The sequence below is a fragment of the Coenobita brevimanus genome, chromosome 22 (assembly GCF_032717465.1).
Source record: "Coenobita brevimanus isolate Jiangsu-jjx chromosome 22, ASM3271746v2, whole genome shotgun sequence".
NCBI classification, from domain to species: domain Eukaryota; kingdom Metazoa; phylum Arthropoda; class Malacostraca; order Decapoda; family Coenobitidae; genus Coenobita; species Coenobita brevimanus.
The window spans coordinates 37,891,454-37,918,554 of NC_136975.1; the positions used below are offsets into that span (position 1 = coordinate 37,891,454).

A 27,101-nucleotide genomic window follows, 5' to 3' on the forward strand; every position below is an offset into this window, starting at 1 on the left:
ACTATTTCCCCTTTCACACTGCCTTACTTTCTTTATCTCCTTCCAAAACAATTTCTTACTCTCCCTCCATTTCACACTCAGATTCCTCCCAAACTCTTCATCCACTTTCTTCTTACTCTCCTTCACCAGTCTCTTAACCTCCCTTCTCCTGCTCACATATACCTCTCTCTTCTTTCTCTCATCTTCTCCCCTACCTCTACTCGCCAACCATTCACCATATGCCTTCTTCTTTTGTTCCACAGCTCGTTTCACCTCATCATTCCACCATGCTGTCCCTTGCACACCCTTGCATCTCCTCCTCACTCCACAAACCGCCTCACACGCTGCGCTTATCTCTTCCGTGAATATCTTACATACGTCTTCCACCCCTTCCATCTGCTCTAGCTCATACCTTCCCAATCTTTCTTCCACTATGCTCTTATACTCTGTCCTTTTCTCACTATCTTGCAATTTCTCCACTCTTCTCACAGGAGCTGCTTCCTCCTGTCTTCCCCTTCGCCTCCTCAACCACTTTCTTTGCAGCTCTACCTTGGCCATCACTAAGTGATGGTCCGAGACTCCATTCCCCCACCCTCTCCACACTCTTGCATCCAACACTTGTCTTCTCATTCGCTCATCCACACACACGTAGTCTATCATTGCCTTTCGTTCAACAAGTTCACCATCCATCCTCCTCATTACTCTCCACGTATACCGGTGGATCATCTTATGACGAAAGTAGGTGTTGGCTATTGCCAACCCCTTACCAGCACAGATGTCCACCAAAGCACTACCATTCCCATCTACTTCAGCTGGCACACCCCACTGACCAACCACTCCATCCACTCGTACATTCCCAACTTTGCCATTCACGTCTCCAATCAACAGCACTCTCTCGCTCCTCTCAAACTTGTCCATACATGCTTCTACTCTCGCCCAAAACTCATCTTTCACTCTTGCCACTCGATCCTCTGTTGGAGCATACACACATACAATCGCCCATGCTTGTATACCTACTTTCATCCTCACCCATACAATCCTTGCACCCACTGTTCCATACTCTCTTATATTCTCCTTCCACTTCTTGCTTATCATCAGACATACTCCCTCTCTTGCCCTCTCATTCTCACTGACTCCCGCACATATTGACTATTTTGAGGGTGGTAAATTATGTTCTCTTGCTGAAAGAAACTTACTCAAAATTAGGGCGCATGTAACATAAGCACGTAGGCATCGGCGAATACATCTGGAGTTAAGAGAACGCCTGACTTGGGATGGTAGAGTAGGGTCATGTACACACACCACTGTCCTTCGTTCCCTTCCTGTAATTGTTCGCAGTTTTTTATAATGCCCTAACTCAACGTCATTGATACCGATACAGGGAAGTGTTGTTCAAGGCCAGCAGCTATGAAGGGGTTAACAGAATACTGTATGAAAAATTCAAAATGGGTGCAGTGCATAGCGCCGCACTCATCACGTGCCGAGAGAAAACGAACTAATCTCTCTCTGGTAAACAAATTTTCGCGTGGTTCTCAGTTGAGTTCACGTCCCTCCTCTCCTCACAGCCTCGCTGTACGTGAGGATATTTTCGCAGCCCTTCATCTTTTCGTACTGTTTCCCCATGCCTCCCAAGCGCCCTGCATCATCTCCAGCATTGGAGAAGCCCACTGCAAAGAAGCAGCAGCACTGTACTGTAATTCTGGAAAGGAAATTGGAAATTATAAGACCCCATGAGGAGGGGCAGGGAGTCTCGGATATTGGGCGTGCTTTAGGCCTTGCTGTTTCCACCACTGGGACTGTGACAAAGAAAATGGAGATGTACAAGAATATGACCACCTCCTTCTCTACAATTGTATACAGGTATTGCTTACTTCTTAATAGAAGGGGTGAAGTTTAGGTGGGGGTCCGAGGGGGTCCTGGGATGCATCCCCCCATTTATATGTATATTTCAATGGGGAAAATTGTTCCAATATACGAAATTTCAAATTACGAAAGTTTTTTTTGGTCCCTATCCCGTTCGTATATCAAGGACTCACTGTACACAGTTCCAATTACACTCTTCAGCCAATCATCCGGGACAACAAACTCATAAATAATCGTATTTATCAGGTCAGTGACTAACCTCACTCCTATATCTCCTGAGGCTTTCAACAATTCAGCTGTCAACCCAGACACACCTGCTGCCTTCCCCACCTGCATCCTGCCTATTGCCCCATTCACAGTAACGGCATCAATCAGAGGCCAAGGGCCAAACCCGGATCTGCTGGCTTCAAACCTTCCCTGCCCTAGTCAAACTCCTCATTCAACAACTGGTTATAATGCTCTCTCCATGCATTTTTAATATCCCACTACTCACTATAAACCTTCCTTCATAATTCTTCAAACACTGCTCACCTATGATATCCCTATTCTCCCTCTTCATCTGATTTGTCACCTTAAAAATCATATTCCTCCTTCCACATGATTTAGGTTATCAAGTAAAAGTGTCTGTGACTCTGACTTTGCCCTGTAAAACTCTTTTCTACCTGTATGCTTGGCAGCTATGTATTCCTCTTTGTTACCACCCTTCCTCCATGCCCAGAAAAGCCTTCTTTTCTCCTTAACTGCAGCTTCTACACACTCATCCCACCACCAAGCCACTTTATGTCTTGTAGGGCCTCTTGTCCTTCCACATACTGAATCAGTAACTCTCAAGAGGTTAGTCTTGGTGGCTCTGTACTGTTCATTAACACTTTTGTCCATGTCTCCCTGTTCAGCCACCACTCTCCTAATCTCGTTATAGAAGGCATCCTTTACTGCTTGGTTCTTCAACTTCCAAACTATCCTCCTAGGTGATAGATCCTCTTTTTCATCATCCACTCCTTAAGCACCATGTCACAAATCAATAACTTATGTTGCTGCACACACTCCTCACTTCCTATAACTTTAACATCCCTCACTAACCTCCTATCAGCCATTGTGACCAGGAAATAGTTCATGGGTTGCTACTTCCCCCAGACTCATACACAATCAACCTACTCTCTTTTTTCCTAAAATGCATGTTGCACACAATCATGTTCATTGCCTCCTCACACTCAAGTATCCTTTCCCCTTCTCAATTTTTGTATCATATGCACATCCCCCATGTACTCCTTCATTTCATTAAGATGCTTCACCTACATGACCATTTAAATCCCCCCCTAATACTACAATTGCATCATCCCTCATACCACTTACTACACATATTATTTCATCCCAAAATCTATCCTTCTCTACCTCATCCAGGCCTGCCTGTGGAACATACGCTGATACAATTGCAAACACCATCCCACAGAACAAAATTTTCACTACTATTATCTTATCACTTACTCTGATTACATCCATGACATATTCCAACCATTTCTCCCTAACCAACACACCCACACCCCCATATGCATCTATCCTACCTGCCAAAGCAACTTATAGTAACAATCCCTCCCAGCAATCTTTCTAGCTGATCCACCCCTATACCAGACATCTTGTACACATCCCACATCCACCCATCTCCTACTCATTACCTTAACCACTTCCCTCACTCTAACCCTTAACTTCCCACATTCTACAAAGTCACTCTGATCCCCCTGGGTGATTTAATGTCCTCTGGCTTCCTTTGAATTCCATTCTATAACTCGGTCATAATCAGTAAAATATGATGAGGAAACATGCCATAGGCCCTGCCAACTGCACATTTCCAGGCCCAGGCAATGGATCTGGGACCCCTAGCTGACCAGCCTTGACCAGTGGCTGTGGTAGTGGCCTCGGGGCACTATGCCAGGACAGCTACAGGGACACCCTCCTGGGGTGCTACTCCCAGGTTTGGGCCCTTCTTTAGTGGGCGGAAGCAGCAACCTGGGAAACGCAATGCCCTGTACCCTCTAGCACAGGTTTGAGCCCCATCTCACCCCGGCCCCATGAATTATGCTGGAGGAGCCCTCATCATGCTTCCCCTCAAAAGGTCCACCATTAGGTAGCGGGGACAAAGTTTTCTGGCCGCATGCCCTTGCTGGCGTCAACCCCCATAATATAGTGGGGTATGTAGTGTGATATATATATATATATATATATATATATATATATATATATATATACATATATATATATATATATATATATATATATATATATACGCTCGTCAGAAGTATCGAGAGCCCTGCGTCCCTCCTACGAAACAAACCTTTCAACATTGAAAAAACATATAAATAATGCATTTTATTTACCTTTAGTACTTAGGGTAGCCTTTACACTTCTTCACAGACCTGAGACGTCTTGCAAGTGAAAAGGTGAGGTTCCTGAGGTGCTGGAGGGGTATTTTGTCCCAGGAGTCACAAATGGAGGCTTCCAGCTTAGGCAGAGAGCTCACGTCCTTCCCTTGGAGATTCTTCTTTACGAGGTACCAGAGGTTTTCTATCGGGTTGAGGTCTGGGCAATTTCCTGGCCAGTCTTTCATGAATGATATCTTGCAGTCATGAAGCCAATTGGTGACCGATTTGGCCTTATGAGCAGGTGCACCGTCCACCTGAAACACTCGTGCACCTGTGAGCTCGAAGGACTCTGGTAAATGATCACACAGGAGCTCCAGATAAACATCCTGATTCACTCTGCAGTTCTTGGGAAGCACAACAAGCTTCCCCAAACCTTTACCAGAAAAACAACCTCATACCATGAGTGAATCAGGATGTTTAACTGTGCTTTCAACGTAACGTGGGTCTTTGCGCTGGTACACACGTGCTCCTCTGTTACAGGTAACACTAAATGTTGCCTCATCAGGCCACAGCACTGGCAACCATTGCTCCTCACCCCAATTAAGGTACAGTATTTGTTAGCAAAGGCAAGCCTACGAAGTCGCTGGTAACGAGTGAGAAGAGGCTTTCTCACAGGCCTGTGACTTGTGTAACCAAGTTCATGGACCCTTCGAGACACTGTGCGCACAGAAACCTCACCAAACACTTTCGGGTTGCTCTCCTTTATTTTCCTTACACTCACACGAGGATTAGACTCCACTGCACGTTTTAAAACATTAACAGACCTCGGGGAAGTTGTCCTACGTCTACCAGACCGCGGTTTCTATGTGGGAATGTCACCACTATTTTCCACTCGAAAACGCGCGCACCACCTACGCACTGTCAATCGAGCCACACCAACCAGTTCACTAATTTCCTTCGTTTGGTGGCCTGCCTCCTTTAGAGCAATGATCTGGGATATGATCTCACTCGATAGTTCATGGGTAGGTGCCATAACAAAGTGGCGAAAGCCAAAACACTGCGGGACACTCGGTAAAAAATGGCACAAATAGAGAGGGAGGCGCAGCGGAGTACCTCTCCCTCAGGCAGCCCATAGGCAACTGAGGCGGGAACCAACCAGCGTGTAGGAAGGCCTCAGGGTACCGTGACGTCATGCTAGCGCCACAAACTTATGGCTCAATTTTTACTACCAAAAATGAGTGATTCTTTTTTGGCCATAAGTATTGCGTGCCCGGCCATAGGTGCTCGACACCTCTGACAAGCACTGTATATATATATATATATATATATACAGTATCTATCTACCTATCGCTCTATTGCCAGACGCCTCAATTCCGTTCGGGGTGGACACAAACAAATCGCCTCCACGTCGCCCTGTTCCGCGTCATTTCACTGCCCTGCTCTCAACTCACACCCCCCTCTCTCATATACCTCTCCATCCCATCCCTCCATCTCATCCTCAGCCTCCCCCTCCCTCTCCCCCCTTCCACCTCACTCACATACACTCTCTTCGTCAGTCTTTCACCCTCCATCCTCTCCACATGGCCAAACCACCTCAGTGTATTCCTCATAACGCTTCCTATCGCATCCACATCCACACCAAAATGCCCCTTTATATCCTCATTTTTCAGCCTATCCCTCCATGTGACTCCACAGGCTCCTCTTAAATGACTCATTTCCACTGCTCTCACTCTTGACTTGTGTCCTTCCAACAACATCCAAGCTTCACTTCCATATGTTAGAGTTGGTATCACAATACTGTCATGTAGTAACTTTTTCACTTCCATGCTCAATTCCCTGTTTCTTATCACTGCTTTCAAGGAACCAGCTACCTTTCTTCCCTGCTGTACCCTTTCAAGCACTTCACCTCTAAACCTCCATCCTTACTCATCACACTACCCAAGTACTTAAACATACTCACATTTTCCAATTCCTCACCATCCAACCTCGCTGTACATTCACTGACTTCACCTCTCTCAAAGACCATCACATTACTCTTCCCTACATTCACCTTTAGATTCTGTTTCTTACACACTCTTCCAAACTCATCCACCAAGCCTTGCAGCTCCCCTTCGTCTTTACTCAACAACAGAGTATCATCTGCAAACAACAGTAGAGGGAGTTTCTAAACACCACCCTATCTCATTAGGGCCACTCCAACATCCACAACCCTACCTTGTACCTCTTTTATTACCCCATCCATGTACAAATTGAACAACCATGGAGACATGACACATCCCTGTTTCAACCCAACCTTCAAAGAGAAAAATTCACTCAGTTCACCATCCACATGCATTGCAGCCTTAGCACCATCATCCAAACTCTTCACAACATTCAACAACTTCCCATCTACTCCATATATTCTTAATACTTTCCACAATCCTTGACTATCGACCGTGTCATATGCTTTCTCCAAATCCATGAAAGCCGCAAACAACTTCTTTCCCTTCTCTAGAAACGTTTCCACTAAAGATCTGTGAATGAATATCTGATCTACACAATCTCTTCCCTTCCTAAAGCCTCCCTGTTCTTCTCCAACTAATTCCTTTGTTCTTTCTCAAACTCTGTCAATAAGTATCCTACCATACACTTTTCCTATTATACTAAGAAGACAAATGCCCCTATGATCACCACACACTTCTTTTTCCCCTTTTCCTTTGTACAAGGGAATAATTATACCTGACTTCCAATCCTCCGGGACTCTACCTTCCTCCCAAGCCAATCTGCACATCTTCCACATCCATTCTATTACTATCTCTCCCCCATGCTTCAGCATTTCACCACACACTCCATCAATTCCTGGGGCTTTCCCCAATTTCATGTATATATAAATATATATATATATATATATATATATATATATATATATATATATATATACACAATACGGTAATACCTCGAAATACGATACCCCTAGATGCGATACCTCGGTCTAACGATGGGGGTTGAAATACCATCATACCCCACCTAACGATGGCCAAACCCCAGTTTAACAATGGATTTTTTTTTTTTTTTTTTACCAATTTTGATTATATTTTTAACAAAAATTGGTTTAGGTTGATTTATAAACTGTTTTTGGACTTAATGTGTTTTAGCCAAAGGTGAGGTGAACATTGTCATTCTGGGCTATAGTTTACTAAGCTTGATTTTTTTCCAGACATATTTGGCGATTTTCAGACTTTATTTGTGGGTTTTAGTGAGTTATTTACTGGCACTAGGCTTAGGTTAGCTTCCTTTAGAGGTGTTAGGCTATTTAGACTGGCTTTAAACTTGTTTTTGGGCTTTGAACTTGGTTGGGGGGAATCCCATGGCTGAAAAATGCATCCCATTACTTTACATGTTAAAACTACACCTATATACAATACCCCACCTGATGATGGGTTTTTACCTAACCAATTACATTGTTAGACCAAGATATTACTGTATATATATATATATATATATATATATATATATATATATATATATATATATATTCAGCTGTTCATTTTTTCAGGCTCCACCATGCTTGCATGTGTCGGCCTTGATCACGTGATGGTGGCTCTCCATGCTGCTCAATCTCTGCCAGCTTCCTTATTCAGTCCCTTATCCCTGAGTTCACACTCAATGACCTCGCTCCAGGTCTTTTTCAATCTACCTTTCACTACCCTACCCCTAACATTAACACTTCTCACTTTCTGCACCCAATTATCACCCCCCATCCTCTCCACATGCCCAAACCATCTCAATCTACCTCTCCTCATCACAACACCAATACACTCCTGCCCCATCCTACCTCTTGACTCTTCCATCGAAAACCTAGCTCCTCCAGGCCTCACATTCAGGGACACACTGCACATCCACCTAATCACTGCCATTTCTGTACGTCTGAGCTTGCAAATATCCTCTTCCTTTACTGACCAGGTCTCACTACCATACAGCAGTCACTCCTAACATATGCTGTATACGAATACCCCTTAGCACAGAGGAAGAGTCCTCTCAATGTCAGGAGAGGCAACAGCTCCCTGAACTTTTTCCAACCACTCTTGACTCTAGCCACAGAAGTAGCTCCAGCCCCACCTCCAGCACATAACATGTCTTCCAAATAACAAAACTCTTCCACACACTCAACAGACTCACCAGCATGTTCAATCATTTCACGTCTGACAATGTCCACATGCTGTCCCCGACACACCGCACACATGAAATCAGCATTATCTTGCAGCCTATCTCTGATACCACTACATCTCTTATGCACCCATTTATCACAGACACTGCACAAGATGGAATTACTTCCCATGCCCTTGTGGCAAATTGCACATGGCCACTCTCCCTCTTCTTTAACAGAACTGCCACCAGCCCTAGATGCCATCACTTTCATTTCATCTGCATGTACTCTTAAGTCCTTGTGCCCCATACCATCTCTCCACTGCCTATATCTTTCCTCAGCCTCCCTTTCGTTCTCTGCCATCAACACCAAATCAACAGCATACAACATCTCCTATAGGAATCTGTTTCCGAAGTCATGTGAGAGGGCTTCAAGTACCGGGATAAACAACTTGGGACTCAAAACTGACCCCTGGTGCACATCAATATTCACAGAAAACTCATCACTCAAATCTCCATTCGTCCTTACCTGGGTGTAAGCACCCACATACATGGCCATAGCTGCCCTAACCAGTCTCTCCTTGATCCCAAGCTTTCTCAATCCCCCCTTCATCGCCTCTCTAGGTACTCAGTCAAAGGCCTTCTCCAAATAAATAAAAACAAAGTACAGTTCCCTATACTTTATATATATATATGTTCAGTGTATAAATATAATCTTATAATCACACACTGCTCTGTCATTTGCAATCCCAGAAATGGATTTGGAAGTGGCAAATACTCTACTGTCCATTTATTATGCAGGAGAGGAATGTTTTTGTGCAGCTGCACCAGTTCAGTGATCCCTTGGTTATTACACACTCGGTTACAGCAGTTTTTGTTATCACTGCTACAGGAAAATCTGCATTCCTGCTGTTATTGCACACTTTTTAGCTATAAAACTTTGTTATCAAGCACCTGATCTGGTTTCTGACAACAATCTATCTATCTCACTTTTTAGCTATAAAACTTTGTTATCAAGCACCTGAGCTGGTTTCTGACAACAATCTATCTCTATCTATCTATCTACAGGAAAATCTGCACTCTTATCTATCTATCTATCTATCTGCTACAGGAACATCTGCACTCCTGCTATTATCGCACACTTCTTAGCTATAAAACTTTGTTGTTAAGCACCTGAGCTGGTTTCTGACAACAATGATGGTACAAAATCTGTGGTTTCTGATGCCTCTGAGGAGTTTAAAGATGAGGCACTACTAGAGGACTTAATTCCAAGTGGAGGAGACCACTAACTCTCCATCCCCTAGCCTCAGAATCTCTTACCTCAAGCCCATCACAGGTCTCTATATGATATGTGTTTCATACAATGCCATTTTCATCATTCTCTATTAACCTAACCAAGTCTATGTGTGTTCCTGATATACTGTACCATACCAGTATGTGTGTATTTACTGATTATAAATTGTTGTAAAAGGGAAAATTTGGGTTTACAAGTGGGGTGCCCAGTACCAATTAGAAAAAATCCCATAGGTTCTGTGCTTTCGTTATCACAAATTTTTAACAAATACGCAGTAAGCACAGTACCAATTATGTACGATAACCAAGAAATGAATGTATAGGTGAAGCATCCTCTAACTCCCTCTTGATCCCCCAAAAGGATGATGGTGGACTGTAGACTGGGAACTTCAGCCTGTAGTCCATTTCAGATGAACCCGGGACTCCAATGACATTAATACAATGCATATTTTGTGCACAGAGAGAATGATTATGGAAGGACAGAATGAGAGGAAGGATGGAGAGAAAGTGACAGTGAGCCAGTAAAACAACAGAAATCACATGAAAAAAAAGGATGCAGTGACAAAAAAATTTCAGTAAAAATGAAGGTCATTACAGCACTGAATTACCTGGCGTCCTGCAAAAAGTATTGGCAGCAGTGTCAGTATTCACGACATAGGGGGTGATGGATATGTTGGGTATATGGTAGACATTCTGCAACATTGCGGTAATAAAGCCAACTGAAGGTTCATTTGACACATGTCCTGCATCATCATATATATCAATCTTCAATGCCAAGAGTTTCCCACTATCTTCAAAACCAACCTGAAATGCATAAAATAATACGAACTTTAGTGTCTTCAAAAAAGTATGCAGTATTATTAATGTAAAATGTCTGTATAATTTTCATAGCAGCTTGGTTAATCACACATTTGGAATTCCTACTGTAGCTATATTGCTGTATATTTACCGTACCTCTTCTTTCCAAATTCATTATCTATGTTTTGTGAGTAATTACGGCACTCTTATTGGACTGAGCCGGAGAAGGTTTATATCCAAGGGGTGGTTGGGGTTTACTGCTCACATATTTCCACTCAGGGATGAGTGAGGCTGGTCACTCTCATCTCAAATGTCAAGACCAACTTGCCTAGCCCCGGGCTCCTATGCTCCTCATGGAGCAATGAAGGATTGGATGTTGAATGAATGAATGAATATTTGTCAAACCTATAATAAACACAAGCAGTTATGTAAATCATGCATCTGATGGTGTCTTGCGAATGAAGCCATCCCCAGGTCTGTAGAGAGCTGTGTCAATGGGTAAGGATGTGAAGAAAATAAGCAACTTTCGGAGTCTGAAGCAGGATGTCTTAGTGTGTGTGCGTGGCCCTGACTTTGGCTTTGCTTTCAACAAGGTAACTTTTCCACTAATAGATAAATTAGACACAGTGGCATCCTAGGCATGCCCTATGGCTCTATCACTGAGCCCATTCCTAGTATCTCTGGGCAGAGGCTTGGCAGGGGTGGATAAGGCAAGGGGTCTGCATGATGTGGGAACAGAATTGGATGAGGTGGAACCTGAAGACATCGTTCTACACCTGGTAAAGTCATGGGACAGATTGAAGCCCGCTTGCATGCCTGGCAGGAGTCTGTCCCTACCCTTTGGTGGCAAGATCAAACATGAGCCAGTTCATACAACTGCGGGAACGAATTTGAGGCATATGCCATCCCCCACCGGCCTCTGTCCACATAAATCGCAACTGCATATCACGTTTCCTGGCGGTTGGGGATTAATCATATCAAACTTTACCATTAGCTGAAAATTATTTGAGGCACTCCATGATGGAAAGTATTGATAAACCACAGTTCCCGTAATGCACTTTTTAAAAAAAAAAAGTAACTTTCACCTATTGTCTTTCAATTATAATGGCATGAGAAGCCCATCCGTTACTGAAAATACAGTTAAAAGTTGTCCCCCATCCCCAGAATGTCTTTTCTGACCTTGCTTGCCAACTGCCCTGATGCCTAATGAAGGTTCCACAATGGAGAGTACTAATGCATGTATCCATCAGATCTATCCAGCCAATTACCATTTTCAGAAATTGCACTTATTTAGAGAAAATGTAATTTCAACATCATCCTATTTGGTTACCCTGGCATGAAGGACCCAAAATAGGTTCAGAAGTCATTAAAAAAAAAAAAAAAAAAAAAAAAAAAAATGTCTGCCAGCTGCCTGATGTCTGGTTGAAGATCAGTGACAAAAGGTATGAATATCCCTTGCATTCTGACTGCATTCCTTAATGTTTACTCAAGGCACATCTGCACCCTCCACCGGGATGGGTCTCCTTTATAGTTGTCAACCTGTGTCTAAATACTGTGAGGCAGATTTGGACAACATATTTTAAAGGCGACAGAGAGACAGAGAGAGAGAGAGAGAAAGAGAGGGGTTAGATGCCAGATGTAAAAATTAAATCTATATATATTATTCCTGCCAGTAGGACATCTGGATTAAGGTGTATAATATACTGTACTAATGCATACTCAGCTTAAAAGAAAAAGTTAACACAGGCATGAAAGTTTAAAATATTCACAGAAAAACTAACACAAGGATGGAAGCTTTATAATGCAGAACCACATGGTAAATCATGCTACAATGCAGTGGGAATACTTCACAGAACTGACAACAATCAATAACATGGTTTATACTGACCTCATACTTGGCATAATAAGGATCGCGCCATCCAGCATAGGTCATGTTTGTGTTGAGATCGGCTACAAGACGTACTGGCTGCTGCACTTTTCTAGCTGCCACTGCTGCTGCTGTTGACACCAGGTGCTGTCGGCTGATCTTACTTCCATAACCACCACCAAGCCGTCGCACTGACACATTTATGCTGTTGGTGTTTGTGTTGCCATCAAACATATTTACATTAGCAAGGAATTTGTGAAGTGGTGAGATGGGGCAGACTGAGATGGTTTGGGCATGTGGAAAAGATGGAGGATGACAACTGGGTGCAGAGATGAAAGATGTGAACACTGAGGATGCAGCTGTGAGAGGCAGACCTAAAGTCTTGGGATGAGGTAATATAGTGTCCTCTGGGATAAGGGACTGATGAAAGAGGCAGCTAGAGATTAAACAATGTGGTAAGCAGCCATCAGGTGACTAAAGCTGATGCATGCAAGCATGTTGGAGCCATTGTAAAAGAAAATAAAAAGAAGTTGGTGCTGAAAAGGAGCCTACACATGGCGGTGGTGTGCACTATACGTGGTGTAGCTGTGACATCCATCCAGGAGCCAAACATCAATTTCCCGGCAAGCTGTTGTGGGAAGAACCCTGGTGTGACTGTGGTGAACCTTGAATTCCTGCACAGTGTATGTACTGTACTGTAGTGTACTGTACCCAAAGGATGGCCCCACAGAGGCAGTTGCTTACCGGTGGTGAACAGGTCTGCTTGGCCAGAAAGACCTGGATTATGACACACAAACAACAGCAGCAACATAAAACAGCAGTGTGGTGGACAAAGGAGAAAGGTTTTCTAAGAGTGAGACTTACAAGTGGAAAGGCTGACAAAGTATTATTCTAAGAGTGAGACTTACAAGTGGAAAGGCTGCCAATCAAAGTATTATTCTAAGAGTGGGACTTACAAGTGGAAAGGCTGACAATCAAAGTACTGGCTGATAAATATGAGCTTCTGAGAGCAGGGAAATTTGTGGTCAATAAATTGGGAGAATGGATTTGGTAAACTTGTAAAGTGCAAGGACTATCTGCTAGGGAGTGCTAAAGCTGTGTGTGGCACTGCAAGGGTAGCAACTAGTAAGAAGATACCATACAAAGGAATGTTAAAGTTGTGTGTGGTGCTGGAAAGGTGGCAACTACTAAGAAAGATACTATACAGAGGAGTGCTAAAGCTGTGTGTGGCACTGTATGGATAGCAACTAGTAAGAAGACACCATACAGAGGAATGCTAAAGCTGTGTCTGGCACAGCACGGATAGCAACTAGTAAGAAGATTTTTTTTTTTTTTTTTTTTTTTTATGCGAGGAAGAAGGAACCAAAGGCCATGAGCCCGCAGTAACAGTTCCCTCCAAGAGAAAAACAAAATACAATATAGAGCCAAATTCAAGATCCGATCATTTTGAGATGCCTGGACACACTGCGTTTGAAAGACTGGAGATCATAGGCAGCAGGAAATACAGATAGAGGGAGACAGTTCCAGAGCTGACCTGTTGCATAAATGAAAGGCTGAGAATAACGGTTAACTCTTGCATTAGAGAGTTGGACAGAAAAAGGATGAGAGTTTGCTGCCAGACGGGTGCTACGCGCCCGTCGTAGAGGTGGAGGAATGCAAGCAGACAGTTCAGAGGAGAAGTGACCATTAAAGTAGCGATAGAAAAGAGATAAAGATGCAACAGTGCGGCGAAGAGACAGAGGTTGAAGGGAGTCAGTAAGAGGAGGAGAGTTAATGAGATGAAAAGCCTTTGACTCCACCCTATTGAGAAGAGCTGTATGTGGGGAGCCTCCCCACACATGAGAGTTGTACTCCACACAGGGGCGGATAAAACCCCTGTATAGAGTCAACAATTGCCCAGGGGTGAAGAAAGAGCGGAGTCAGCTTAGCACACCCAATCTCTTGGAAGCAGATTTTACAAGAGATGTAATATGATCTTTCCAAGATAAGTCCCGAGTAAATGAAACCCCAAGCATGTTCAAGGATGATGCAGGATTAAGCTGTATATTATTAAACATTAGTGGGTATACCTGTGGAAGATTTTGTCGGGTTGATAGGTGTAAGAACTGAGTCTTAGATGCATTAAAGACAACCATATTATTTTTACCCCAGTCAGAGATACGAGCCAAGTCAGACATTAGGTGTGCCATAGCCTCAACCCTTGTTTGTTGAAGTAACTGTTGAGATGGGCGTTGCGGGAACCGAATGAAAAGGTGAAGGGTGGAGTCATCAGCGTATGAGTGGATAAGGTTAGATGTACAGCTTAGAAGATCATTGATGAATAAAAGGAAGAGAGTTGGTGATAGGACAGAGCCCTGAGGAACACCACTGTTGATAGATCTAGGAGAAGAACGATGGCCGTCTACAACAGCGGCTATAGAACGACCAGAAAGGAAGCTAGCGATGAAGGCACAGATAGAAGGATAGAAACCGTAGGAGGGCAGTTTGGAAATTAAAGATTCATGCCAGACTCGATCGAAAGCCTTTGAGATGTCAAGTGCAATGGCAAAGCTTTCGCCAAAGTCCTGAAAGGAGGATGACCAGGAGTCTGAAGGGTAGGTGACAAGATGGAGTCTGAAAGGTATGTGAGAAGATCGCCAGTGGCGCATCCCTGACGGAACCCATACTGACGATCGGAAAGAAGGTTGTGATAGGAAAGATGCCTTAAAATTTTTCTATTAAGAATTGACTCGAAAACTTTTGAAATACAGGATGTTAAAGCAATTGGACGATAGTTGGAGGGTTGGGAGTGGTCACCCTTCTTTGGGACTGGCTGAATGAGAGCAAACTTCCAGCAAGAAGGAAAGGTACAAGTTGACAGACAAAGACGAAAGAGTTTGCCTAGGCAGGGTGTAAGCACAGAAGCACAGTTCTTGAGAACAACAGGAGGGACCCCATCAGGCCCATATGCCTTGTTAGTACTGAGGCCAGTGATGGCAGAAAATACATCAACTGAAGAAATTTTAATGTCAGCCATGAGGAAGTCAGAGGGGGGAAGTGATGGAGGAACAGCACCGGAATGTGTATGGCACTGCAAGGACCACAAATGTAGTAAAAAAGATATCGTACAGGCAAATACTAAAGCTATGTGTAGCACCGAAAGGATAGCAACTAGTAATAAAGATACTATACAGAGGAATGTTAAAGCTGTGTGTGGTGCTGAAAGGATAGCAACTAGTAAGAAAGATGCTATACAGAGGAATGATAAAGCTGTGTGTGGCTCTGAAACGGCTGCAACGAGTAAGAAAGATTTTGTAGAGAGGAATGCTAAAGCTGTGCATGGTGCTGCATGGGTAACAACTAGTATGAATGATACCATACAGCTTTGCAAGATATGGAGGTTAAAGGGCAATGGATGAAAAGAAAAGGTGGTTGGGGTGGATGTCCGAATGGAGTTTAAAGGAAATAAAAGAAGGGAACATACTGAGAGCAAGAAAAACATGAAAAGGTGAATGATGATCCAAATTAATAAAATTACTCTGAAATAGGAAACTATTTTGGAAAGACATCTCAAAATACAGACATGAAGGTATTAAAAAAAAAATGTTAAAATGTGCAGGGTCAAAAAGGATAAATAATAACAAATGATGGCAAGGTGCGGATTAAATAGAAAGAATATTTTGGAGGGCTGATAAATGGAAGTGATTATACCATAATGGTTACATGCTTGGTTTTGGTGGTGAAAAGGGAAGGAATGTTGTGGCAGAGTATGTGACACTTGCAGATGAGAGGAATGCTGTGAAGCTGAAGAAGAGGCAGGCAACAGATTTTAAGGTCTATGCAGATGTGATTCATCCACAAACTGTGAGCAATATTGCCATTTTTGCTCTCCTTTAACTTGCTGAGGATATCACTTTTATTATTTTTTTGTGATCTTCAAATTACTATATTTTATCTGATGAGAGATTTTTAGAATTGGATGGGTTAGACATCACCTTCAACAAAACCATTACCAATGGTCCTTCTGAGTTGAATGCAGCTGACTGTGGGTGAGAAGAATAAAATAAATACTATGTCCAAACTGCAACATAATCTGCACACATCCATGTATTAGCCACAACATGAAGATCCTGAGCTGTGGTGGCCTGTCTCTCAGATGGCCATATTAACCCATTTCATTCAATGATGTGTTAATTTAGTTTACTGTTGCTGATATGAGGGCCGTAAGAGGATAATGTGGAGGTCTGTCAGATCATATGACTGTGGTATGCAAGATCAAGCTGAAAGGAGTGAGGTGGACCAAGAGAGATAGAAGCTGTCAGGGAGAGAGACTGGAAGTCAAGAAGCTGAGGATCAAAGAAATGGCAGATGAATACAGGGCCAAAGAAGGGGACGAGTTAAAATCAGTGAACTGGAATGAAATGGATCTGGACAGCTTGTGGAATATATACTGGGACTGCTTAGCTAGGAATGTTGAAGTGGTGTGTGGTGTGGCAAGAGTAACAACAAAGAAGAAAGTGGAGGAAAAGAGGAAGAAGTGGTGAGTGTGGTTAGGGGACATGAGTTCAATTCAAATATGAACTGAATATACTAAGAGCATGAAGCAAGTACAGAGACTAGTGAAGAGGAAAAAGAAGGAGGTAAATGATGATCTAGGAAGAAAAATGAATGCAAATTACTCTGAAAATAGGAAGTTACTTTGGAAAGAGATGCAGAAATGTAGAAGTGACAGTGGAAAGAAATGTGAAAGTGTGAAGGATGTAAGTGGTAGATTATCGCCCATGAGGATGAAGTAAGGACCAGATGGAAAGAATATTTTGAAAGCCTGATGAATGGGAATAGTGACAGCAAAGCCATGTAAACATGATTGGTGTTGGGGGTGTGCAGAGAAGAAATGCAGTGCCAGGAAATGTGACACTTGCACAAATGATGAACGATGTGAAGCAGCTGAAAAATGGGAAAGCAGCTGGGGTTGATGAGTTGTATGCAGAGATGATTAAGTGTAGTGGAGACAGCAAAATGAAGTGCTAGCTGGAGATATGTAAGAAGGCATGGGTAAGTGAAACTCTGTCAGCAGAGTGGAAAAAGGTTGTGATTGTACCCCTGTACAAAATTAAAGGTGGGTGAAGTGAATGCACGAATTATCATGGTATAAGATTACTGAGTGTGGTTGAGAAGGTATAAAGAAGAATTTATTATAAAGTATGAGAGATATCAGAAGTCCTAGTGAGTGATGAACAAGGTGGCTTTAGGAGTGGCAGAGGATGTGGATCAAATATTTGCAGTAAGACAGATAGTGGAGAAGGCTTCTGGGAAGGACCATAAGGTGTTTATGGATCTGGAAAAAGCATATGACAAAGTAGACAGAGGAGGACTGTGGAAGGTCTTGTGCATGTATGTTGTACATGGTAAGCTGCTAGGTGCTGTCAAGAGTTTTTATGATGGTAGTGAGGCATGTGTATGGGTACATGGGCATCCAAGTGAATGGTTCACAATCAGTGTGGGCGGGTGACATGGTTGTGTGATGTCCCCATGGTTGATCAATATATACATACCCGGTAAATACATATATATATATACATAGTAATCACTCTAATATCCGGACGCCCAATATCCGAACATCCCCACTAACCGAACCTTATCGTCCTGGGATCAAACATTCCCAAAATGGTCCGAAAATCCAAAAAAATTGGAAAAAAAATCGATTTTTTGCCGTCCGTAATTTGAACTTGCCGCGCGCGCCGCGTGAGAGCATTGTTTTGGTTCGTCATTCCTCCGACGTCCGATAGAGCGCCGCTGCATCCTCCCCACTTCCCGCCTGTCTCTCACCGCGACAAGACCTACGCTCTTCGCCATGGCTGCCCACGTGCTCGCTTTTGTGGTGGTGCCGTACTTGCTGCAAGGCCTCCTGCTGCTCTCTGCCCTACTCTTAGTGTGTGTGATGATGGCCCCGCCTCCTGAGAAAAGGAAGAGAGCGGTGTTAACTCTGGAGAAGAAACGGGAGATATTGGAGAAGGTTGATGCGGGTTGGTCTTCCTCTCGCATTCTCCGCGAGTTCAACCTGGCCCGGTCGACTTTGTTTGATATCAAGCGTTCCCGAGACAAGCTCATGCAGTACACGGCTGACTTCTCGTCGAGAAGCAAACGCAACGTGGAGAGGAAGGTTATGTTTACCCCCAAGTATGCAGAGATCGACCGCTCCACGTTGATTTGGTATCGACAGCAACGTGCAGCTGGTGTGATGGTATGTGGAACGGAGCTGAAGGCTGCTGCTGAGAAGTTTGCAAGGCTTCACGACGCCCTAGACTTCAAGGCATCCGAGGGTTGGCTCTTCGCGTTCAAGTTGCGACATGGCCTTACTAACCGTAAAGCACATGGCGAAGCATTGGACGCTAACGAGGATGGAGTGGACGAGTTTCGGCACAAGGTGAGAGGCTTGATCGACAGGGAGGGCCTCACTCTCAGTCAAGTCTATAACGCTGACGAAACTGGCCTATTCTATCGCTCGGTGCCAACGAACACTCTCGCCGATGAGACGGAGAAGCGTGTACCTGGCCGCAAGCTTTCTAAGGAACGGATATCTGCTTTGTGTTGTGCCAATGCTAACGGCATGCACCGGCTTAAGCCCGTTATTGTTGGCCGTGCAAAGCAGCCTCGGTGCCTTCGTGGGGTGATGGATGTCCTTCCTGTCGTATGGTACCATTCTTTGAAAGCATGGTTCACAGCTGTGATTTTCAAAGACTGGTTTCACCATCACTTCGTCAAGGAGGTCATACATTACCAGACGAAGACACTGGGAATTCCTCGCGACCAGGTAAAGGCTCTCCTTCTCCTCGACAATGCACCTGCCCACCCGTGCGACAAGGACTTGGTTGCTGAGAATGGCCGTATTAGGTGCATGTTTCTGCCACCTAATACGACTGCTCTCATTCAACCAATGGACCAAGGAGTGATCGTGGCAACAAAGCGCCTGTACCGTCGGAAGTTCCTGGACGAGGTGATGGTGGTTCTCGAGGACGAGGACGAGCGCAGGGAAGGACGTGACACTCGAGGCAAGCGGACTTTGGAAAACCTTCGCCGCTACAACATCAAGTCTGCGCTGTACAACTGGGCTAGTGCATGGAAGGAAGTCCCTGTGAAAACTCTTGAAAATGGTTGGTCTCGTCTGCTTCTCGGAACAGATGTGGAGTACGATTTCCTAGGGTTTGACGTGGATGACTTCCATGCACGGCTACGTACGCACGGCGACGATGTTGATGTGGACGATGTTCATGAGTGGTTGGACGACGACGAGGGCGATCCTGGGTATCAGACGTTGTCTGATATCGAGATCGCGTCTTCGGTTGCTGGTGTCAGTCCCGAACTTGAAGATTCCGACGACGAAGGCGATGATGATGCAGACTCCGCCCAGCAGGACACTACTCCAGCCATCCCCAAGCTGAGCGCACTCCGGGAACATCTAGAGTTCGTCCTAGACTACCTGGAACACCCGGACTGCGACAGGGAGATGGGGCCCTTGGGACTCGTGGAGGAAGTGCGTGCTTTCCGGCAGCGCATCATCAATCGCCAGAATCGTCGGTCCTTGCGTCAGTCAACGATTGACAGTTTTTTCAGGCCCGTGACCCCCGCTGTGCCAAGCCCTGGTTCCACTCCGTTGCCTCCCCAAGACAGGCCCTCATGCTCCGAGCCACAGCCCAGCACATCAGCTACAGTGGAGTCACCGCTCGACGTGAGTTTGCGGCTGTCTTCAGAGTCCTCTGTAGTCGGTACGCCATCACCACTACCCACCGATGCACCCCTTGGACGCCTGCCAGTGATACTCTCGGGCTCTGACTGTGAATAAACAGCAAGAACTTCTCCACTAGACCACACGGGAATTTTGAGTGTTGTGCAGTGAAAAAAACGGTGTGTTGTGTTAAGGTTTTCAAGTTGGGAGAAAAGACTAAGTAGAAAAGAAATTTAACGTAACTAACCTTCTTTGTTTTGGCTTTGGAAACTTAAAAAAACTTGGGAAAAGTTAATGTGCAACACTTAAATTTAATGGAACATTATTTGGACTAAAGTGAACACTGTGAAAAGAACGGACTTCTGTGTGTTATTGACTAAGTTCAGTGCAAGACTTCAGGAAGAGTGTAGTGCAAGTGCTTCAGGAAATCGTTCTTACTGTCAGAGTCCGAGAGGAGGTGGTTATTCATCGAGGTGGCCAGGGACTTGCTGTAAGTAGCCAAAATGTTTCATGTTGTACTATTTCCCATACTATATTTACCAGAATGTTTCATATTGTATTTTTTCCCATACTATACTTACCAGAAAGTGTCATACTGTACTTCTTTCCATACTAAACTTACCTCATGCATGTGCAGTAGGAATGTGTTTTTCAGAGTTCGGTTAGGTTCGGTTAGGTTAGGTTCGGTTAGAGTCCATAAGTACCAGAATGTTTATTAATGTATGAACATACTTCTAAACCCACATTTTATGTGTCTATTGCATTTATTTCAGTCATTTATGTGCCTTATTGGTGTGATTTGGGTGTTAAATAGGTGCTATGCATGTCCGGAGGGAGTTGTAAAGGTGTTTCTCTGTGTTAGGGTCCGTAAGTACAAGTCCATAAGCTGGGGCCCAATATCCGGACAAAACCAATATCCGAACCTACCGATGGCTCTATTGATCCGGATATTGGAGGGGTTACTATATATATATGTATATGTGTATATATATATATATATATATATATATATATATATATATATATATATATATATATATATATATATATATATATATATATATATATATATATATATATATATATACATATATATATATATATATATATATATATATATATATATATATATATATATATATATATACTGACGATGAGGATATAAAGAAGCATTGTGGTGTGGATGTGGATGTGATAGGAAGTGTTATGAGGAACGACACTGAGGTGGTTTGGCCATGTGGAGAGGATGGAGGGTGAAAGACTGATGAAGAGAGTGTATGTGAGTGAGGTGGAGAGGGGAAGAGGGAGGGGGAGGCCGAGGATGAGATGGAGGGATGGGGTGGAGCGGTATATGAGAGAGGGGGTGTGAGTTGGAAGCAGGGGAGTACAATGGCGGGGGACAGGGCGACGTGGAAGCGATTTGTTTGTGGCCATCCCAAACGGGATTGAGGCATCTGGCAATAGATAGATAGATAGATATATATATATAGAGAGAGAGAAAGATAGATATACATATATATATATATATATATATATATATATATATATATATATATATATATATATATATATATATATATATATATATATATATATATATATATATATATATATATATATATATATATATATATATATATATATATATATATATATATATATATATATATATATATATACCGTAGGCCCTAGTTATCTGCGGGGGTTAGGTTCCAGAGACCTCCGCGGAAGGCAAATTCTGTGGATACTCAAATCATCATCACAAAAATGGCATATTATTTCCACATAAGCTAAGCACATCCCTGAAAAAATAAAGACATACTTTAAAATATTACAAATACATATTAACACTCACCAGAAGACTGTGTTTTCTCTTCATAATCTTCATACAATGTTAACGATTGTTGCATGACATGATGATTGCTATATAGATGACGATGATTGCTGTATGATGATGAAGATGATTGTAGTGAAGTACCTAAAGTGCCAATGTGGTGGGGAGACGAGATGTGTGGCAGCAATGTAGGTAAGCTGTGAGTCTAGTCTGACCCTTCTGACAGGATGCCAGATAACACCTTACACTCTCCCTTTGGCTTAGAAGGATTGCTTTTATCCTTTACTAGTTTCTTGGGAGCCATTTTTCACTTACATAATGAAGTACAGTAAACTTGTAAACACAAGAAGGGCGACCACGAAGTAAGTTACAGTAAGACTGGCAGAGTGGTGGGAATGCCTGTGGGTGCGGGTATGCTAACTGTAGCTACAAAAGAAGTGCGAGTTGAGCACCAAAGTCAAATTAAGTTACAGTGCACAGTATAGTATTAAAATAAGTTTGATCCGCGGAAACTTAAAACCACGGATGCAAATTCCACGGATAAGAAGGGTCTACTCTATATGTGTACAGTATATATACAGTAGAACCTCGGTCCTCGAACACAATCCGTTCTGGAAGGCTGTTCAGGACCGAATTGGTCGAGGACCGAACTAATTTTCCCCATAAGAAATAATGTAAATCATTTTAATCCGTTCCAAGACCCCAGATGCTTACCTATTTAAGTTTCAGCACTGGTACCAGTGCTTTCCTTTACGAGGTGACTGTATATTGCATTTTCACAAATTATATACTCACTAACACTGTCTCCTGCTAACTGTTTCTCATTGATGAAGATAAGCAATAATTTTTCCACTTCTTCAATTATTTTCTGCACTACTTTCCTCTTTTCACTACCAGTAGCCGTACTGGATGAACTTGCTTTCTTTGGAGCCATTATTAGGGGCTAATACTGCACTGAATCAAGAAAAATGTAAAGCACAGCAGGACGACCACGTTGACGAACAACAAAGGTGGACGTGTGACTGTCGGTCGGCCAGCTTCCCTTCGTTTGGCTACGTTCAGGTTGGTCGAGGTCCGATATTTTGGTCGACCTCTGGAGCAAAAATTTCATGAATTTTTTGGTCGAGGTCCGATTTGTTCGACATGTGAGACGTTCGAGGACCGAGGTTAAACTGTATATATATATATATATATATGTGAGACGTTCGAGGACCGAGGTTCCACTGTATATATATATATATATATATATATATATATATATATATATATACAGTATATATATATATATCGTTTCGTTTTTAAAGGCTCAAACATGCTTGCATGTGTCGGCCTTGGTCACCTAATGGCGGCTCTCCACGCTGCACGATCCATTGCAGCCTCCCTGTTCAGTCCCTTAACCCTAAGGTCACACTTAATGACCTCGTCCCATGTCTTTCTCGGTCTACCCTTCATAACCCCACCCCCAATATTAACACTTCTCACCTTCCTCACCCAATTATCATCCCCCATCCTCTCCACACGTCCAAACCACCTCAATCTACCTCTCCTCATCACAACACCAATACACTCCAGTCCCATCCTACCTCTCAACTCTTCCATTGTAAACCCAGCCCCTCCAGGCCTTGGACGCAAGGATGCACTGCACATCCACCTAATCATTGTCATTTCTGTACGTCTGAGCCGGCGAATATCTTCCTCCTTCACTGCCCAGGTCTCACTGCCATACAGCATTACACTCCTAACACATGATGCATACAAAGACCCCTTAGCACAGAGGGAGAGACCTCTCAATGTCAGGAGAGGCAAGAGCTCCCTGAACTTCTTCCAACCACTTCTCACCCTAGCCCCACCTCCAGCACACAACATGTCTCCCAAATAACAAAACTCTTCCACACACTCAAGAGATTCACCAGCAAGTTCAATCCTTTCACGTCTGACAATCTCCACCTGCTCACCCCGGCACGCCGTACACATAAAATCAGCATTATCTCGCAGTCTACCTCTGATACCACTACATCTCTTATGCACCCATTTATCACACACACCGCACAAGATGGAATTACTTCCCACGCCCTTGTGGCAAACTGCACATGGCCACTCTCCCTCGTCTTTGACAGTACCGCCACCAACCCTAGATATCATCACTTTTGTTTATCTGCATTTACCCTTAAACCCTTTTGCCCCATACCATCTCTCCACTTCCTAAACCTTTCCTCTGCCTCCCTTTCATTCTCTGCAATCAACACCAAATCATCAGCATACAACAACTCCCATGGGAGTCCGTTTCTAAAGTCACGTGAAAGGGCTTCAAGTACTGGGACTCAAGACTGAACCCTGATGCACACCAACATTCACGGAAAACTCATCACTCAAATCTCCATTCACTCTCACCTGGGTGTGAGCACCCACAAACATGGCCATAACCACCCTAACCAGCCACTCCTCCAAGCCTAGCTTTCTCATTGCCCACTTCACCACCTCTCTAGGGACTCTGTCAAAGGCCTTTTCCAAATCAACAAAAACAAAATAAAGATCCCTTCTCCTACCAATATATTTTTCCTGAAGCTGTCGAACAATGAATATGGCATCAGTGGTCCCCCTACCTGGCATGAACCCGAACTGCATCTCATCAATATTCACTCTTTCTCTAATCATATATATATATATATATATATAATATATATATATATATATATATATATATATATATATATATATATATAGATAGATAGATAGATATATATATATATATATATATATATATATATATATATATATATATATATATACAGAATATATATATACATATATATATATATATATATATATATATACATATATATATATATATATATATATATATATATATATATATATATATATATATATATATATACAGAATATATATATATATATATATATATATATATATATATATATATATATATATACAGAATATATATATATATATATATATATATATATATATATATATATATATATATATGTAGGAGGAGGCCGTAGCACGGGCCGAACAGGGTAGTGCTCCCGAGGGGAATGGGAATGCTGGTGATAGGGAGAGCTGGAGCTCCTGTTCCACTAGCTATCTAACCATACCTTTTTGCTGACCTTTTATATATGGAGAGTAGACCAGCATACTCTCCCAAACACTTCCTCTAACTATCTATGCACTACACCTCATGCACTTTACATTTCACACAACGTATCCCACTACGTTACAGGGTTGGCACCAGCAAGGGCATGCGGCCAGGAAACTTTGCCCCCGCTACCTAGTGGCAGACTTCTGGGGGGAGGCGTGGCGGGGGTTCCGCTGGCATAGATCATGGGTCCAGGGTGAGATGGGGCTCGGGCCTGTGCTAGAGGGTAGGGGGCATTGCGGTTCCCAGGCTGCCACTTCCGCCCAATAGAAAGGGGCCCGAACCTGGGAGTAGCGCCCAAGGAGGCTGCCCTATCAGTGGGTGTATAATGGCGTGATAGTTGCAGTGCCAAGACGCGCTTGGAGGGTGTCCCTGCAGCTGTCCTGGCAGGGTGCCCCGAGGCCACTACCACAGCCACTGGTAAGCTGGTGGGCTAGGGGTCCCAGATCCATTGCCTGGACCTGGGACTGTGCAGTGAGTGGAACCTGTGCTGTGTCTGTCCCCCTTTATTAATACTGAAGATGACAAAACAAAATAAGTTTCAAAGCAAGCCTGAGGACAGTAAATCACCCATGGGGATGAGGGTGGGTTCATGGAATGTGGGAAGTTTGAGGGGAAGAGCGGGGGAAGGCGCTGAGGCATTCAGTAGGAGGTGGGTGGATGTGGCGTGCTTGTAGGAAGTCCGGTACAGGGGTGGATCAGCCAGAAAGATTGTTGGGAAGGACTGTTGCTATGAGTTGTTTTGGCAGGGGGGGACAGACAGATATGGAGGTGTTGGTGTGATGGTTGCGGAGAAATGGGTGGAATATGTTATGAATGTTTTGAGAGTAAGCGATAGGATATTGGCAATGAAAATTCTGTTGGGAAGAAAGATAGCTAAGATTATATCGGCATATGCTCCACAGGCAGGATTGGATGAATCAGAGAAAGATAGATTTTGGGATGATTTAATAAGTGTAGTGGGTGGTATGCGGGATGATGAGATAGTGATTTTGGGAGGGGACTTAAATGGTCATGTAGGTGAAGCAGCACAAGGTTATGAAGGAGTGCATGGGGGATTTGCATATGGTCTAAGCAATGCAGAAGGGGAAAGGATACTCGAGTTTGGGGAGGCAACGGACATGATTGCGTGCAACACATATTTTAGGAAAAGAGACAGTAGGTTAATTACGTATGAGTCTGGGGGAAATAGCAGTCAGATAGATTATTTTCTGGTTAGGAGGGCCGATATGAGGTTAGTGAGGGATGTTAAAGTTATAGGAAGTGAGGAGCGTGTGCAGCAGCACAAACTATTGATTTGTGATATGGTGTTTAAAGAACAAGTGATGAAAAAGAGGACTTATGTACCTAGGAGGAAAATATGGAAGCTGAAAAACCAAGTAGTAAGGGATGCCTTCTATAGCGAGTTGAGGAGAGTGGTGGCTGAACAGGGAGATGTAGACAGCGGCGTTAATGAACAGTACAGAGCCCTCAAGAACAATTTCTTGAGAATTACTGATGTAACATGTGGTTGGACACAAGGACCACCAAGACATAAAGTAACTTGGTGGTGGGATGAGGGTGTAGAAGCTGCAGTTAAGGAGAAAAGAAGGATTTTCCGGGAATGAAAGAAGGGTGGTAGCAAAGAGGAATATTTGGCTGCCAAGTGTAGGGCTAGAAGAGAGGTATACAGGGCAAAGTCTGAGTCACAGAGACTATTACTTGATAACATAAATCATGGGGAAAGAAAAATATGATATTTAGGGTGGCAGGTCAAGTGAAGAGGGATAATCGGAATATTATAGGTGAGCAGTGTGTGAAGAATGATGAAGGAAGGGTAGTGGTGAACAGTGTGGATATTAAAGATGCATGGGGAAAGCAGTATAACCGGTTGTTGAATGAGGAGTTTGACTGGGACTGGGAAGGTTTGGAACCAGCAGATCCAGTGTCTGGCCTTTGGCCTTTGATTGATACTGCTACTGTGAGTGAGGCAATAGGCAGGATGAGGGTGGGGAAGGCAGCAGGTGTGTCTGGGTTGACTGCCGAAATGTTGAAGGCCTCAGGCGATATAAGGGTGAGTTTAGTCACTGACCTGATAAATAGGATTATTTATGAGTGTGTTGTCCCAGATGATTGGCTGAAG

At 43.4% G+C, this 27,101-nt stretch overlaps 1 protein-coding gene across 1 annotated transcript in view; it reads right to left on the minus strand.

Moving 5' to 3' along the window:
• The window catches only part of LOC145392518 (uncharacterized), a 303,717-nt gene that overhangs the window by 112,149 nt on the left and 164,467 nt on the right, over positions 1 to 27,101 (minus strand). The window contains exons 16-17 of the mRNA XM_080266913.1: positions 12,304 to 12,487; positions 10,226 to 10,421 (exon numbers count right to left, since the gene is read on the minus strand). Of these exons, the coding sequence (XP_080123039.1) occupies positions 10,226 to 10,421; positions 12,304 to 12,487 (380 nt within the window). The remainder of the gene's footprint in view (positions 1 to 10,225; positions 10,422 to 12,303; positions 12,488 to 27,101) is intronic.